The sequence below is a fragment of the Nerophis ophidion genome, linkage group LG08, assembly GCF_033978795.1.
Source record: "Nerophis ophidion isolate RoL-2023_Sa linkage group LG08, RoL_Noph_v1.0, whole genome shotgun sequence".
Taxonomy (NCBI): domain Eukaryota; kingdom Metazoa; phylum Chordata; class Actinopteri; order Syngnathiformes; family Syngnathidae; genus Nerophis; species Nerophis ophidion.
Window position 1 is genome coordinate 69,508,532 of NC_084618.1, and position 18,194 is coordinate 69,526,725.

Below are 18,194 nucleotides of genomic sequence, written 5' to 3' on the forward strand. Positions count from 1 at the left end.
TTAGCGACCTAAAGTTGCGAACTTTATCGTCAATGTTCACTACTAAATCCTTTCAGCAAAAATATGGCAATATCGCAAAATGAACAAGTATGACACATAGAATGGACCTGCTATTCCCGTTTAAATAAGAAAATCTCATTCCAGTAGGCCTTTAAGTATGGCTATTCCGCATTTTAGCTAATAAAATGTTGATAAAAAACAACAACAATATATTATAAATAACAAATAGTAACAGGACTGTAATACGGCGGATACTGCAAATATCCAAAATAGTTTCTCTCGTTTTGATGAAATAACATTAGAAGGATTGTTACAACGTGTAAATGGAATAAAACAAACAACATGTTTACTTGACCCACTTCCTGGGAAACTTATCAAGGAGCTTTTTGTATTATTAGGTCCATCAGTGCTAAATATTATAAACTTATCACTTTCCTCGGGCACTGTTCCCCTAGCATTCAAAAAAGCGGTTATTCATCCTCTTCTTAAAAGACCTAACCTCGATCCCGACCTCATGGTAAACTACCGACCGGTGTCTCACCTTCCCTTTATTTCGAAAATCCTCGAAAAAATTGTTGCAGAGCAGCTAAATGAACACTTAGCGTCTAACAATCTATGTGAAACCTTTCAATCCGGTTTCAGGGCAAATCACTCGACTGAGACAGCCCTCGCAAAATTGACTAATGATCTATTGCTAAAGATGGACTCTGATGCGTTCTTCCGAGGATATTGTGGTCGTAATGATTTGTGCAGTCCTTTGAGACATTTGTGATTTGGGGCTATATAAATAAACATTGATTGATTGATTGATTGATAAATGAGTGACCTTACTTTTGGTCTTCCTGCTGAAGATCTGAATGATGCAACTTTCTGGAGACCATGTTACTTGAGGAGGGAAGGGTGATGCGTTTGGGTAACGGGACTGAGTGAAAACCTACAAATAACGCAGAAAATGTGATGAAATAGTAACTTTATGAACTGTATCCTTACCTAACGAAGCTTGGCAATAGTGCAGGCTAGAGGTTGACACCTCCTGGTGGCCATAGACAGTCATTGCATTTTAAATTGGACCACGTTTAGCTCGACTAAGTACATAAATGAAAAAACAGTAAACACCAAAAGCCTCTTAAAATTGCATTAAAGTGTTGACTTACCTTCTTAACAAATTGCAGGTGTCATCATCCAGTGCTACAAAATGACCCAGCATGCATACAAAAACAGTCACCTTGCCAGCAGGTGTTAATAATAGTAATAACACTCAAGTGTCTGCTGGCTTTCACAACACCCTCTTTAACAGATTGGATACACCTGGGTTATTTTGTTGGTGGGTCCAATATAAATCCACACTTGATATATGTGACAATTTTAAACAAACATTTTATTCATGTTTGCAATTGTGTGCCAAAAATAACAAGAAAAACTGCTACCCATCTATGTAATGCATTTCTTTCCTGATTTAAAAAAAAAACAAAAAAAACATCACATTGCATAAGAGTGGCTAGGAGGCATGCAAAATACAGGAAACATCTTCAAAGAGCTTAATTGTTTAAGAATATAATACTTTTCACAAAAAACACTGTTGGCAAGGGTTAAAAAAAAAGTCTAATTTGGTCCATGATTACGCAGAAGAATGCTTAATTATTCAGTACCAATCAAAAATACTTTTAAAAAAGGGTCTCTCTTGGTAGAGCTTTTCACAAGGCCACGAGTGACAAATATAAAACACAAAGTGATTAGGTAACAAATAAAAACAGCAGACGATGCTAACAACAAAAAGAAAACTCCCGCTTTTAAACCACAGGCATTTTTTTTTTTTCTACATTCTGGCCCACAAACAATGACTTGATAGTATATATATTACATATTATTACACAAGTGGAACTATGAGACCACATAAGGAACAACATTGCACAAAGTAATGGAATAAGTCATACAAAATTGCTATTAAAAAAAAACACAATTGTACAGTTTTACAAAAAAAAAAAAAAACAGTAAAAATGAGGTCACTATTATTTCATCTGTATAAAAAAAGTTGATTAAAAAAGCCCCTTGCTCTTCTTCAGGTTCTTCTGCTTCCAATTGGGCAGAGCGTTGAACTCCACCCGACTCAGCTCCAGAAGATTCTGCAGCGAGAGAACATTACAAGAGCAATTTGAAAAGCTTGGTAAAACGATATTTAGATATTTTTTTTCCCATTAGGTTGTTTACAATTAACTAATTCCTGTCAACAATGGTGGCGGACTTACTGCAATTACAACATTGGTTCTGTTGCCGCTGTATGCAATACACTTGTTGATTGACGACCACATTGGAAATAACTCTTTAATTATTGCCTCCTTCCATGTCTCCAAGTGCTAGTTTGCTAGTGTTGACTGTCTTACAGGGATTTTACCTTAAAGTCCTGGTCAGAGAGGTAATCCTCCAGGCGGAGAGGGTCCACCCCGTCAGGAAGGGGCGACCTGGTGAGCTCCTCGATGGAATACTGCAGCTTACTCAGCTTGGACAGCACCTCCTTCACTAAGGACACTTTGTTTTTGGAGCTCTCAGTCTGCATGCAAGTAATGTGTCGTCATCATCATCATCATGCCCCGACAGAGTACCTCCTAGAGAAAACTGTAGGATTTCTCACTTTTGATGCAATGCTGGGGTCCTTTTTCCAGTATGGGAAAATGTTGGTAAAGGTGAGCGGCTCACAGCCTGCCGTGACGAGATACGCCTGAGGGGGGCGCCGAGAACTCTTTTCTGTAAAGCCAGCGTGGAGAAAATAGTCATAAACTAGCGATGGGCGTATTGATACCGAAATATCAATACTAACGTACACTGGTATCGATTCTCATATTACAATACCTGTAGGAGATATGTATTTTTTGCAAGAATGAATGACACACTCTAATTTCAGATAAGCTACAGTGCATCCGAAATGTATTCAAAGCGCTTCACTTTTTCCACATTTTGTTATTTTACAGCGTTATACAAAATGGGATTAATTAATTTTTCCTTCCATCCATCCATCTTCTTCTGCTTATCCGAGGTGGGGTCGCAAGGGCAGCAGCCTAAGCAGGGAAACCCAGACTTCCTTCTCCCCAGCCAGTTCGTCTAGCTCTTCCCGGGGGATCCCGAGGCGTTCCCAGGCCAGCCGGGAGAAATAGTCTTCCCAACGTGTCCTGGGTCTTCCCCGTGGCCTACTAACGGTTGGAAGTGCCCTAAAAACCTCCCTAGGGAGGCGTTAGGGTGGCTTCCTGACCAGATGCCCGAACTACCTTATCTGGCTCTTCTCGATTTGGAGGAGCAGTGGCTTTACTTCGAGTTCCTCCCGGATGGCAGAGCTTCTCACCCTATCTCTAAGGGAGAGCCCCGCCAGCCGGTGGAGGAAACTCATTTCGGCCGCTTGTACCCTTGATCTTATCTTTTCGGTCATGACCCAAAGCTCATGACCATAGGTGAGGATGGGAGCGTAGATCGACCGGTTTTTTGAGAGCTTTGCCTTCCGGCTCAGCTCCTTCTTCACTACAACGGATCGGTACAACGTCCGCATTACTGAAGACGCTGCACTGATCCGCCTGTTGATCTCACGATCCACTCTTCCCTCACTCGTGAACAAGACTACCAGGTACTTGAACTCCTCCACTTGGGGCAGGGTCTCTTCCGCAACCCGTAGATGGCACTCTACCCTTTTCCGGGCGAGAACCATGGACTCTGACTTGGAGGTGCTGATTCTCATCCCAGTCGCTTCACACTCGGCTGCGAACCGATCCAGTGAGAGCTAAAGATCTTGGCCAGATGAAGCCATCAGGACCACATCATCTGCAAAAAGCAGAGACCTAATCCCGCGGCCACCAAACCGGAACCCCTCAATGCCTTGACTGCGCCTAGAAATTCTGTCCATAAAAGTTATGAACAGAATCGGTGACAAAGGGCATCCTTGGTGGAGTCCAACCCTCACTGGAAACATGTCCGACTTACTGCCGGCAATGCGGACCAAGCTCTGACACTGATCTTACAAGGAGCGAACTGCCACAATCAGAACACATTTATATTTGTCCTCAAAAATTCTACACGCAACGTTACGTCTGCATTTTTCAAAGCGCTCCTCTGAGCGTGCCTATGGACACACCCACAGGTGTTCCTCTCCAGCTGTGGCCGCATTCTATTAATAATGGTGTGTTTGGGCTGCAATGATTCATCGATTAATTTAGTTAGAATAAAACTTTGATTTGCATTTTGTGGCTAAGATAAACTGTTTAATGAGGTTAATTAATAAAGATTTATAATATCCATTGTTTCCGCAAGACTGCTTCAAAGAGCACACATGAGAGCAGTGCACCTGCAGTGATTTAGATCGCACTGCAGGAGATGTGGTCTGTTTGTGTGTGTGCGTGTGTCAGACTGTGGTACTGTGGTGGGGGACAGTAGAGGGCCGAGATAGTTGGCTCAAAGATGAAGGGGAAAAAAGCAATGGGCCCAAAGAAGACGCGAGAAGCTGTTGAAAGTGTTGCGATCGTTTAAAAGTGTAAAAGACATATAGCTTGGTGAAATATTTGCACTGTCAAACGGAGCAATGATGCAGCACGTGGAAAGAAAGCACCCTTCATATTTAAAAGCAAAACAACTAGAAACAAGGTTTAACTTTTTCTCTTTCAAATACAATATACATTGGTGCCACCATGGTATATGTGCAATTTCAATGTTATGTGCATTTATAAGAAGAAATAAAAAAGTTCATCACACAAATCCTTGTTCATCCGAACTATTTTCCCTAAATGATGCGATAGGCTACAAAGTGGGATTTATTTGATTAATCGAACAAATTAATTGATAGATTACTCGACTACTAATAAGGTCAAAAGCTGCAGCCCTTTAGTGTGGGTTTTTAATTTATTCCAATTAGGGCTGGGCGATATATCCATATACGCGATATATCGCGGGTTTGTCAATATAGAAAATGACTATCTCGTGAGTATTCGAGTAGACGTTCTCACGCAGTTGTTTTTAGCTGCGGGCATTACACTACAGGCTCTCCTCGCTCTTTCCTGTGTCTCCTTCTCACAGACAAGGAGGCGCCCATTCTTCCATACGTCACATACAGTCACGTCATACATCACATATGTATACACCCTCGCCCAGCAGAGAGGTAGCGGCGTGGCTAACGTTAGCTGTGATGCTAGCGGGTTGTTGCGAGAGAAAGAAGGTGCAAATCTTGTAACAAATGAAGGAAGAATTTATTCCCAAGAAAAAGAGAACACGGTCCATCGTCCGGTGGGAATATGTCGAATAGACAACTTTAATTTGTCGTGTGTGGGGCACAAGCGTTGCTACCAAAAGTAGCATTACTGCTAATATGTAGCATCATTTGAAAAGTCACCTGCTAATAACTTTAATAAATACAGTTTTTGTAAATTGACTTAGTTGTGATTTCCTTCTCTGAATGAAAGTTTAAAAGTAGCATATATTAATTAGTGCAGTATGAACAAGAATGTTTTAATGTAGACACATAGAATCACCATACTGCTGTGATTATATGTATTCAGTGTTCATTCAAGGCTAAGGCAAAATACCGAGAAATATATCGTATATCGCGATATGGCCTAAATTTAACGCAGTATTAAAAAAAGGCGATATCGCCCAGCCCTAATTCCAATTTTCAGTGATACCAAGCTCGGGTTTACTTGTATAGGTAAGAAACACTTTACAGTACAGTACACATTTCTGATTACATTAAAATTTGAGGAATAGTGTACCTTTGCAATAACTCCTTATTCAGCCATACTGCATAGTGCAGAAAACCTTTACCATATTTCATAGAAAAAGGGAGCAGGTGTATATTGCACTACAAATACTGTAACGCTTAGTTTATTTCACCTTTGCAGTACTGCAGCGCTGTCTCCATGGCACACTTCCTCTCGTTGTCCCAGCGCATCTTTGCTGAGCCCGTGCACTGCTCCTCTTCCGGCTGCCAGCCCTGCCAAAGGTACACCTCCATGCGGTTGTCCAGCAGAAAAAGTGCTGGAGCAGTAACAGGCGTTATGAGCACACCTGAGGGGACGATGACATGAAACGGTGTGCTGGTGTGAAAGGTACCGGGCTGCTGGGCGGAGTAGAGGTTCTCCTGCAGGAAAGGCATGGCCATGACGCCCTCCGTCACCCTGGCAGGATATAGATACTCCTCCCCTTCGAAGACACCAGAACTGGCACCCAGGCGGAACAGCCTCGGGGTGTAATTGTACTTCCCTGGGTCTGAAAGCACAATTCCTCAACATCAGTAATTATAGATGACGAATAGAAGCCATCATTTTCTAGGTGAACCACCTTGAAGCATGCAATCGTAGGACTTCCTGTCCTGCACGCTAAGAACCTTCAGGAATTCTGCAGGCTCAGCTCCTTCCTCGATCTCTTCCACCTTTACCCGGCTGCTGCTTTTCAGACCCAACTCAGACGGACACCTTGAAGCCAGAGCGAAACACGTGTTAGGAAGTTCGCCACCTCTGATCTCCACTTGCGTACTTCTTACCTCTGGCTGAGAAGGTCCACAGCCCTCTTAGCCACCTGCATGGCGCCGGCGTGCACTTTACATCCTCGCCACACGTAGAGACGGCCATCCCGAGCGTGAAGCAGGACAAGAACGGCCCGCGAGCGCAGGCTGGCGCTGTGGCAGTCCACCTCCACCAGCATGGCCTCCACGTCCGCCTCACCGCGGACGCAGAACAACCTCCAACCTGCTGGAGAAGCGACACAGCAAAGGTTGAAAGGCAGGATACTTTGGAAAAAGATGTTATCCATATTGTTTTTTTATATACCGGAGGTTTTGACAGAGTCCTCTTGACTGCCCTTGTGGATGATCAAACCGCCCTGGAACAGCTGGAGGAAGCACGGGGGCTCTTTTCCCTGAGTCACCAGAACCTGAAATTCAGTCAATACATATAAAGTTTTTATTTCGTGGCTGTTTACTCTCACTGGACACATTAAATGCACCTGCACAATCTAATAAAGTTGGATCAATAACTTTGACAATAACATAATAAACAATAATAATGGTGAGTTTGGGGTCACATTATCGATATTATGGTGGCTCTATTTCTTAATAGCATGTACTTAGGTACACTAGAGGGGCGAATATTAGAAATAGATCCAAGTAGCAGTGGTTACTGAAAAATGACTTCATTTACTGAATTTGTCGAGAAGTAGAGACTGACCGAAGGAAGATTTTAATGACATTTTGGTGCACATTAATGTGTTTTTCTAAACCTATAATATTGCAGTGGGTTTTTTTAGACATTTGTCAGTGTATCATGCCTGAACGTAAAAAAAAAAAAGTTCATATACTTTATAACTTGTTTTTATTTTTGAAATGAAAATGACATATTCCTCCTTTATTCCTCCCCGGGTAAATGAAATACAGTTTAACCTCGATTCACCAACATTTACTGGTACATCGCGCCAAATATGCCTCTGTGTGCGAACGCTTTATTCATTCATTTTGATGACATCTCGTCATGTACACACAACATTTTGAAGAGACGAGGGCTCCTACAACACATTTTGTTTATTAGTGCACAAGAGCTTTGCGGATAGGCGACACATCTGACAACTATATTTCCACAATTGTCATACCATGCGTCGGTCAAAGCTGTGTCAGACTGTCTTAGAGATCACTTTGTGTGATTACAAAAACACTTTAAATGTGTCCAAACTCTCACAGTCTTGCTATATAGCTTCGGGTTGATAGGCAACCATTGTAGCTAGTTAGTCGACGGCTTGCGACACCTTCAGTTTGAGGATTTTATCAGCAAAAGGGGCTTTGCCCTGCAGCAAGTCTTTGATTGTGATGAGACTGAAAAAGATGCCACAGCGGACCTTTATTACAGTGAAGGAGAAGAGACTACCGGGACACAAGCCGATGAAGGATCGCTTCACACAGCGAGTTTGCGCTATCGCTAGCGGTGACTACGTGAAGCCACTGCTTGTTTATCACTCCGAAACTCCCTTAGCGTTTAACAATGTCACAGATATTCACAGACACAAGGTAAAATGATTTCCTTTTTTTTGTTGTATACACATTATAGTGTCTTCAAAGTGTGCAGGTTTTTTTTTTTTTAACTAAAATATGGACCTCTGTCGAGGTGAGAACCAATTATTCATATTTACATCGATTGTTATGGGGAACGCTGCTTCAGGACATAAACTTTTCGCTTGGCGAACCAGGTTAAAGAACCAATTAAGTTCGTAAACCGGGTTTCCACTGTATCACATTTTGTGGTGTGTATAATTGTACTTTAATCCTTATTTCATTCATGAATATTCCTTCTTGTGTATACCGTACATGTTTATTTTAGGGTTGTCAAAATAAACGAGTTAACTCCTGTGATGATGTAGGCATTAATCATGCACACAGATTTATAATGCCCTTTATTTTGACCGTACAAGCTCTTTTACTTTAACAGCTATACGATCAGTGGTCAGATCAATGCACATGTCTTTAAAAAAATTAGTGAAGAGACTCCAACTGGTGTGTTTGCTGGCAAATTCCACTCCAAAATACAGCCTGACAGAACTTTAGATACAACGGTTACCATGTTTTGTGCAAATAATTGACATGCATTCAAGGAAAAGTAGTAAAGTAAAACGTTCCCAGATGACATTCATGACGATAAAAATACATTTGTATACACATAGAGATTTTCTCTTAAGCAAATTTTAATTATGCAAGCACCTGTGATTAAATTCCAAAATGTAATAATTCTGATTAAAAATAGCATTCATTTGACTGATTTATTCGTATGTACAAATTAAATTGCGCAGGTTTATGTTTCTCTTCAAAAAAATGTTTTGTTCTTTGGCCTATGGGCTTGTCCCCTCGCTTCTACACTACTGCGTTAAATTTCACTGACAGTAGATAATTTCCAGTCACTCTGGTTATTGCTATTGTATCAAGTGGCAGATTTGAATTAATTAATCATAATTACTTGGAACCGATGCAGACACATTGAATAAACAACACGACTGAACATGCTGTGGGTTTTACCTTTAGGGTTATTGTTTTTTAAATGTATTTATCCTATTGAATTCTGTTGTGAAACTGACAAGGAGCAATCGCATTACACTTATACAGTCCAAAATGGGGCCTTAATCTTGCAGCAGCTTTGTTTTTTATTGACTCTTGACATATTGTAAAAATAAAATTACGTACAGTACAGGCCAAAAGTTTGGACACACCTTCTCATTTCAATGTGCTTTAATTATTTCCATGACTATTTATACTGTAGATCAGTGGTCCCCAACCACCGATTGGTACCGGGCCGCAGAATATTTTTTTATTCATTTTTATTTAAAAAAAAAAAAACACAATATACACTTACAATTAGTGCACCAACCATAAAAACGTCCCTTTTTCATGGAAAAAAAACAAACAAAAAAAACCTTATCTGTTTTTGTTTATTTGGGTTCCCCATAAGTCCCTAAAATTTTAAATGCAACCGTGGAGACATATTTATTAAAAAAAATCTTGTCCTCTTCCAAACTTGCTTCTAATAAGCTGTTTGGAATTTGAAAATTCAATGACTTATTTTTCCTTTTGTCAGCAAATAACTCCATGTACGGTAGAGGTGTATCCAAAGAGCTTTGCACAACTACGCCAGTTTTATTCAGTTGTAATCCAAAGTTGTTGTCAGTGGGTTCCTTTTTCTTCCCTATCTTTTTGTTGTGGGGCAGACTGGTTTGTACATGCAGATGCATCCCGCGCTGTTGCCATTTCTAAAATAAAGTAGCGTATTGGTTAAAGTTATATTTGTCAGTAGACACACTAAAAACTACAACATGGCTGATGGGTTGGAGACGCAGTGGAAGGTGGCTTGGGCTGGAGGAGGGCTTCGGCAAGTAAATAAAAACGCCCATAAAACGGCACATTCTGAACAGACAGAAAGCAGCTTGAAAATGGTCCTTAAAACAAATTCCATGCAAAATGTTGTCCAAAGAACGATCATTACATGTTATGTAGACCACAAGGAAGTATTTTAAATGTAGAAAAACAATTACAATGTGACCCTTTTAAAGCAGAGCTGAGATGCTGATATTTTTTTCAGATAGCGTAGCATATACCAGGTGTCGGGAACATTTTTGGCTGAGAGAGCCATACAAGCCAAATATTTTTAAAAGTATTTCCGTGAGAGCCATATTATATATTTTTTTTTTTAACACTGAATACAACTATATGCGTGCATTTTTAAGAAAGACCAACATTTTTAGAGTATAATAAGTCCCTTATTCTTTTTAATAACATTGTTATTCTGAGGCCAACCAAAAATTAAAAAAAATACTTCTTACCATTAATGCGGTAGAAACCGGATGGATGGATAAAAATGCATGAGAATGTTTTATATTTTGAACGTTATTTTTGACACTGTGATTACCAACAGAATTATTCATTACTTATCGTGTTAAGCAATGTCAGCTAAGATTTATCTGAGAGCCAGGTGCAGTCATCAAAAGAGCCACATCTGGCTCTAGAGCCATAGGTTCACTACCCCTGGCATATAGTCACAAACACTGATTGGCTCCATCAAGTGGCATGCCAAAGAATCACTTAATTAAATATTCAAACACAACACAATGTTACTGTTTAAACCAGGGGTGTCAAACTCATTTTAGCTCAGTGGCCACATGGAGGAAAACCTCTGCATACGTAGGCCGGACTATTAAAATCAGGGCATTAAAAAAAAAACGAAAAAAAAAAAAAAAAACAAAGCTTCAGATTGTTTTCTTTTGACCAAAAATAGAACAAACACATTTTGAAAATATTACAATAAAAACATAGAAAAAAATACCGGCAGCGGTAAAGTTTGGATCCATGAAGAAAAGAAGAAAGTGAAGTTTATAACTGAATACATTCACATATGCATAAAAAATTGTTTCCTTTTTATTATTTTTTCAAATAAATTAAGTAACATTTATGACAACCTTTTTCCAAAACACAATATAGAATGTGAGATATAACAGGATAATGCATACATTTATCATTTGTTTTCAAAACGGTAACAAAAAAGTGGGACCCCATTATTACGACTTAATAGGGTCTCTGGAACCACATTTTGAACATTCCTAGCGCCAACATTGATGGAGTTATGGTACGTGCTAAACAGCAGCAGGCAGCTGTGGCCTGCAGTCCGGATCTAATACTAATCAAATATACTCCCGGGGGCCTTGATTTTGACACCCCTGGTTTAAAACTGCGTGTAATGTGGCCACAAATACTAAACAAACTTGTTAAACAAAACCTCTGCCTTGTTGTTAATAAATACTTAGGCCCACTACGCTACTGTATTTTAATGTTGGTCATTATGGTGGTACTTGGAGAGCCAAGCGTTTTCTGAGGTGGTACTTGGTGAAAAAAGTTTGAGAACCACTGCATTAGGCCCACCACATCCTTTCATTTTTCTGTATGACAGAACACATTGCATTTCATGATCTTGTCTTCTACGTGCATGAAATTACAATGTAGCTTTTGACTTTTGGGCTACTTTGAGCCTATGTTTATGTAATAATAAATATGTGGGTTGTCAATACAAATCCCTAAGGACTGATGACACTCTATTCTAGGGGTGCCCAAACGTTTTGCTTCCAAAAGCCCAAAGTGAACATGTGCCTACGATCTGCAGTTCAAACACTTCAAAGGTACAGCAGCACCATGAGTAAAGCGTTAAGACCAGGGCTGTCCAACGTGTAGTCCATAGCTAATTTCAAAACAGCCCGCATCACAATAGCATTTTATTATTAGCCTGCAAGGTTTTTTTTCCTTATTTTGCAATTACCGGTACTTGATGTATGATACCTTTGTTGGTATCCTGGCTTTTTTTTTTTTTTTTTTACACATATTTCAATACTTACTGCATGCTAACTTGAGCATGCTACTGTATCATTTTAAACACATTTTTCAGGTATACAAATCTGAGTAATATATTTTAGTACAATACGCAGGTTACAGTTAGCATTTTAGCTTGCTAACATTAGCAGGCTAAGTTGTTTAGCTATTTCAACAGGTATTTAGCAATTTATATATTGGTGATTCACGCTCGTGAACTGTAAGCATGTTATTGTTATCATAGTACCTTTTTTAGATTGTTTTGCTGATACTTCTTACTTGACGCTATCTGGCCAGCGTGATAAATGTTAGCATTTCTTTGCCACTTTTGCACCTCAGCAATTGCACAAAATTTCTCCCAAAATTGCATTTTCTAATTGTTTGAAAATAAAAATGTATACAGCGCAGGCCAAAAGTTTGGACACACCTTCTTGTTTAATGTATTTTCTTTATTTTCATGACCATTTACATTGTAGATTGTCACTGAAGGCATCAAAACTATGAATGCACACATGTGGAGTTATGTACTTAACCAAAAATGGGGAAATAACTGAAAACATGTTTTATATTCTAGTTTCTTCAAAATAACCACCCTTTGCTCTTATTACTGTTTTGCGCACTCTTGGCATTCTCTCGATGAGCTTCAAGAGGTAGTCACCTGAAAGGGTTTTCACTTCACAGGTGTCATAGTTTAGATGTCTTCAGTGACAATGTACAATGTAAATAGTCATGAAAATAAAGAAAACGCATTGAATGAGAAGGTGTGTCCAAACTTTTGGCCTGTACAGCATATTGTACTGGTTTTGAAGATGAAAACTAACAAAATGGCTGCCGCGAGTTCGGATTTGTGGTTTGGTAGCGGATATCATCATATCCGATAGATGTCAGCTCGTTAGCCTTGCGAACGCGCCATCAATTATTGTGTGAGCTTGAAAGAAGTCAGTATAAATACATATTAAATTTAGGAAACCACCAAGCAAAATGACTTGGCAGGCCAAATTTGGCCTCCAGGCCCCACTTTAGACACCACTGCTCTAGTCATTCTACGTTGCATGACTCAATGTGCATATAATTACGCCATGCCCTGGCCCACCTAATCCAATCCTACAACAGGGTGGTACTGTAGGTGTGTGACACTCACTTGTGAGCCTCTGAAGTTACCGAGCTCTACTGTCTTAAGGGCAGAGGTTCCCTTCTCGCTCACGCTGGACTGGAGGCCCTGCCAGAAGAAGCAAGCTGTCCTTTCCCTCCCTGGAGCACCGGCACTCAGCTCTCCTGGTTTCTGTCGCTTCCCCACTAAAAAGACACATGGTCCTTTAAACTGCATCTTTGCTTATGTTACGCCCTTTTCTGTGGGACTCACCGAGTGTGGTGATGGAGTACTTCCAGCGGATGATGTAAGCATCTCCTTCGTGGAGCTGTCCAAGACTCTCTTCAGGCACCTCTTCTTCACCGTATTCTTTAATGTGCCAGGCGTCAACGGCCACTGTGGCCAACTCCGCTTGCCTGCGGTCTTCGGTCCTCACCACGCCGTGCCCCCGCTGGACGTCCACCCCTTCCAGGACGCTTTTAACTGGCTCTGGTTCGTTGTCCAGCAGCGCTCTGGCTTCGCATGGCTGCAGGTCCAGATCAGGCGACGAGCGAACACTGGAATGGGTCGGGCTCTGAGAAGACAAAGAAAAAGCATGGAAATGCAGTATGCAGTGGAACCTCCATTTATGAACCCCTCTATATGCAAACGTTTTGATGTAGGAAATTTTAGATTGAGCCAAATGTGCCTCTGTGACTGCGATGTACGCTTCATTCATTCATTTATTTTCTGTCCCACCTACAGCTGTCTTTTTTGTCAGCTCCTCCATTGCAAATTGTATAGTAAGTGGATTTTACTTTTTAAAATTTTTATTATTATAGCAGGAAGCACAGTGGTACAGGGATTAGTGCGTCTGCCTCACAATAAAAAGGCTCTGGGTTCAATCTCCGGGCTTGGGATCTTTCTGTGTGAAGTGTGCATGTTCTCCCCGTGAATGTGTGGGTTACCCCAAGGTACTCCGGCTTCCTCCCACCTCCAAAGACATGCACCTGGGGATAGGTTGATTGGCAACACTAAATTGGCCCTAGTGTGTGAATGTGAATGTTGTCTGTCTGTCTGTGTTGGCCCTGTGATGAGGTGGCGACTTGTCCAGGGTGTACCCCGCCTTCCGCCTGAATGCAGCTGGGATGGGATCCAGCCGCCCTGCGGCCCGAGAGGAAAGAGCGGGAGAAAATGGATGGATTATTACAGCAATATAATTGTTAAAGTTAAGGATTTTTGTGGTTTCTGTGTGTGTGCATGTTGGCAGAGCAGCACATACAGGAAAGTTTAGCTTGTTGTTTTGGCTTGTTAATAAAGATAAAAGTTGATTAATCACCCACTTGTTATGTTTGTTTGACATGCATTACTGTATAGCACTTTATATTGTGTTGAAAGTCTTCAAACTTTCATTAAAATAGGGACTTTTGTCGAGGCGAGAACCCATTAATCATATTTACAGTGTTTCTTATGGAAGAATTTGCTTCCCTATACAAAATGTTCTATTTAAATAGAGGTTCCACTGTACTCACATATTAGTAAGTATTGTATTATATATTACCACTGATGGAAATTTTACAAACTTATACAGCAGTGCAGGAGCCTCAATACTATTTAAGTTGATTTACATTTTAGGGTAGGCGTTTTATGTTTATTATGATCTCACAAATGGCTGTGTGCTGACACAAGTTTATACACTGACTACTCTACAGTGCAGTATATTTCTATACTATGGTCCCTTAAGATATACTGTAAGAGTAGTGTAGAAATATTTAGAGAGAATGTCCCTTTAGACCAGGGGTGCCCAAACATTCTGTCTCCAGGGGCCAAGGTGAAAATGCGCTTATGTGCTGTAGGCCAAACACAGCGATTTAAAGTGTGAAACACAACTAGCCTAAATGTAAATCATACAGCTTTAATTAGTGCCAAGAGGATGGCTAGATTAAGGGCTGGCCCTGGTTAAATTGGGGCCTTTAGCAGAATTTTATATAGAGCCCCCCCCCTCCCTACAACATTTTTTCACGCGATGGAGCAGGAGGGCACTTGGATAAGTTTACGGTAAAATTTCATATAAAAACGCCCTGTCGTTCATTGATTGACACATTACATCATGCAAAATGAGGGCCCTAAGAACACCGCCTGGTCTGCATATAGAGCGAAGCGGCTATGAATATAAAACAACTAGTTAGCTATCAATGATTGTGTGAGCTTAAAAAGGTCAGGATCAATATGTGTTGAATTTAGGAAGACAGCCTTCGGACACCCGTGATTGAGACAAATCGTTTCATTGTTTTATTCTTCACCTTGACTTCCTCCGTTACGGCTGCCTCCTCCTTCTTTCTCTCGGCCCAGTCCAGGAATTTCTCTCTGAAAAGGGACGTCTCGTTGTGTTCTGACAGACGACCAAACAGAGTCCAGCTTGGACGGCCCTCTCCTTGCCTGCACGCCAATGGAACAATTAGTTTTGCTATGAAACGGTCACTGGCTGTGGTGGCAAGATTACACCACCAGAGGCCGCAGTAACACAATAAATACTCACAAGTAGCAATTTTGCTGCTAAATACTCATGAGTAGTAGTTTTGCTGCTAAATACTCTCCCGAGTAGCAGTTTTGCTGCTAAAAACTCACAAGTAGCAGTTTTGCTGCCAAATACTCATGAGTAGCAGTTTTGCTGCTAAGAAGAAAGCACTACACTCACTGTGGTACTTCGTTATTTGTGCAGGAGGCATCTAACGGGTTAACCCTGCAACTGCTGTAGTCGTAGCTGCCACTGTAGAGCTGCTTGCCCAATTTGACTGCCACCTTTCTGTCTCCCAAAGACACGTCCTTGCCGTGCCACACGTACACCTCGCTGCCAAAATCAAACACCAAAACCTGGGGGAGAAAAAAAAAACAGTCACATGATAGTATCTTCAAAGATAAAATCACATTTTTACCACCACATACTGAACTTCATGCGGGTATTTGTTAGTCTCATATTCTTTGTGGTGGACATTTGTTTTGTGCATAGCACTGACAGAAGAAAACAGACCAAAAATAAATGTCCACCAAAGGATATCCATCCATGCATCCGTTTTCTAAACTGCTTGTTCTCATTTGTTTCACAGATGAGCTGGAGCCTATCCTGGCCGACTTTTCCACTTTCACTCATGTACCTCTTTGGAGTCGAGCAAGGAGACACTCGGGATGGAGGCCCAGGCGTCTTCGTCCGGCACCAGCTTGTCTCCCTGGAGTCTATAGACCCCGCTGGAGTCCAACACCCCGCTCTCATACAGCTCATCCTCCTCTGGCTCTCCTGCTCCTGTAACACACACACATACACGCACACAGATAGTGAGCACATGTGCAGAGCAGCAGGCGGGCTGCTAAGTTAAACAAACCTCAGGTCAGAAATCACCCATGCAGCTTCAATAAAGAAGGAGTAATACCCACAAGACCCATTAATCATCCGTGTACACACTTTACCTCTATACTGGCCCTTTCCTCCAAGCAGACTCCAAAACTCTTTGGCCCATTTGCTGTCTGTGTTGATGCCCTCCTCCAGCACTGTCACCTGAGAGGCTCGGCATCCAAGGTCCCTCTTGGCCTGGACGAAGGACGCCATCTCCGACGCCTGATGACGACGCGGTCGAATTAAACACGAGCCAAAATCCCAAATCCTGTTAGCCGTGGTCCTACCTTTGCCTTCTCAATGACATTGGCGAACTCGCCGCTCCACATGAAGCACTGCTTGGGCGTGATGAGGAGGAAGCAGTCGCCGCTGTTGAGAGATTTAGAGGTGGGCTCCACCAGGCGTACCTGCACGTGCCTCCGACCTTAATAAAATTCATATAAAATTAACACCTGCGTTCTTTAAAGGTTTAGCATGTATCCACTGTCGACTCTGACCTTTGATGCGTATAAGCATGAGCTTGTTGAAGGGCAGCGTGCTGTTGTTGGTGATAACATCAGTCGACTTGACGCTACGCAGGTTGACCTTGCGGAAGTTCTCTTTGCTGGCCAGGCCTGCAAGGGCTACGTCAGCGAGGTTGGAGTGTTTGGCCACTGTGAGCAACAGAATGGACGTATTACAGAGATACACTTCAAAGCAGATGTAACGTAAATACTGGAATGTCTAAACACGGGTGTCCAAACTTCAGCCCGCTGGCGTCTTCAATTTGACCAGCGAGACGGCGTTTTCATATAATATACAAATAGTCAGCAGATTTATAGCTGCAGTTTTATCGCCATCTGATGGCCAAACCAAAAAGTAACTCAAATCAGTGGCCATTAATTGCTCATCAATCAATCAATGTTTACTTATATAGCCCTAAATCACTAGTGTCTCAAAGGGCTGCACAAACCACCACGACATCCTCGGTAGGCCCACATAAGGGCAAGGAAAACTCACACCCAGTGGGACATCGGTGACAATAATGACTATGAGAACCTTGGAGAGGAGGAAAGCAATGGATGTCGAGCGGGTCTAACATGATACTGTGAAAGTTCAATCCATAATGGATCCAACAATCAATGTGAATGTATGCACATTTACTCACAGTAAATGACCAATCTAAACAAGCTTCCTTAGTGATGTTGCAGAAAGAAAAATTCAACCAGCAGAAAAATGCAAAACACTCTCCCCAGACTTACTCATGATTGGCGCATTTTAGCTGCTTGATATTTCTGATTGTTTAAAAAACTTTAAGGAGGTCGTCATGGAAGTAAATTATTATAATCATCAATGTAATCATATATACATACATATATTCACATGCACACACACACACACACACACACACACACACACACACACACACACACACACACACACACACACACACACACACACACACACACACACACACACACACACACACACACACACACACACACACACACACTTACTTTGCATGCAGTTGGCTTTCGGCCTCTGGTTTGGACACCCCTGGTCTAAGAGTTGTTATAGCGGTAAGTAAAAAGAATTTATTTCTTATCTGTACTGTAAAGTTCAAATTTGATTGACAATTAAAAGGAAGTGTAAGTCTCTAAGTAATAAGTGAATAAATGATGGGTTTCAGTTCACTGTGAAGTGCTTTGAGTGTTTAGAAAAGCGCTGTATAAATCTAATACATTATTTTTATTATTATTATTAATACCACAACACAATTTTAACATGTAACATGCCTTTTCAAACAAAACACGACTTTTTGTATATGAAATTTTGTTTAATGTAGTAAAAAACAAAAGTAGTTTTATGAAATAATAATATACTAATAAAAATAATAATCTAAT

General features: G+C 41.1%; 1 protein-coding gene across 4 annotated transcripts in view; it reads right to left on the reverse strand.

Moving 5' to 3' along the window:
* Nucleotides 1-1,353: 1,353 nt before the first annotated feature.
* Nucleotides 1,354-18,194, reverse strand: part of svild (supervillin d) — a 115,340-nt gene continuing 98,499 nt past the window's right edge. For 3 of the 4 annotated variants that reach the window (XM_061909572.1, XM_061909575.1, XM_061909576.1), the window contains 16 exons: nt 16,809-16,964; nt 16,599-16,735; nt 16,386-16,533; nt 16,076-16,221; nt 15,619-15,794; nt 15,224-15,359; nt 13,215-13,515; nt 12,993-13,147; nt 6,795-6,897; nt 6,509-6,716; nt 6,307-6,440; nt 6,079-6,234; nt 5,860-6,003; nt 2,630-2,742; nt 2,393-2,548; nt 1,354-2,123 (listed from right to left, as the gene is read on the reverse strand). In XM_061909572.1, the coding sequence (XP_061765556.1) occupies nt 2,037-2,123; nt 2,393-2,548; nt 2,630-2,742; nt 5,860-6,003; nt 6,079-6,234; nt 6,307-6,440; nt 6,509-6,716; nt 6,795-6,897; nt 12,993-13,147; nt 13,215-13,515; nt 15,224-15,359; nt 15,619-15,794; nt 16,076-16,221; nt 16,386-16,533; nt 16,599-16,735; nt 16,809-16,964 (2,456 nt within the window). In that variant the 3' untranslated portion in view covers nt 1,354-2,036. The remainder of the gene's footprint in view (nt 2,124-2,392; nt 2,549-2,629; nt 2,743-5,859; nt 6,004-6,078; nt 6,235-6,306; nt 6,441-6,508; nt 6,717-6,794; nt 6,898-12,992; nt 13,148-13,214; nt 13,516-15,223; nt 15,360-15,618; nt 15,795-16,075; nt 16,222-16,385; nt 16,534-16,598; nt 16,736-16,808; nt 16,965-18,194) is intronic. The other variant, XM_061909574.1, reaches the window with a different exon arrangement.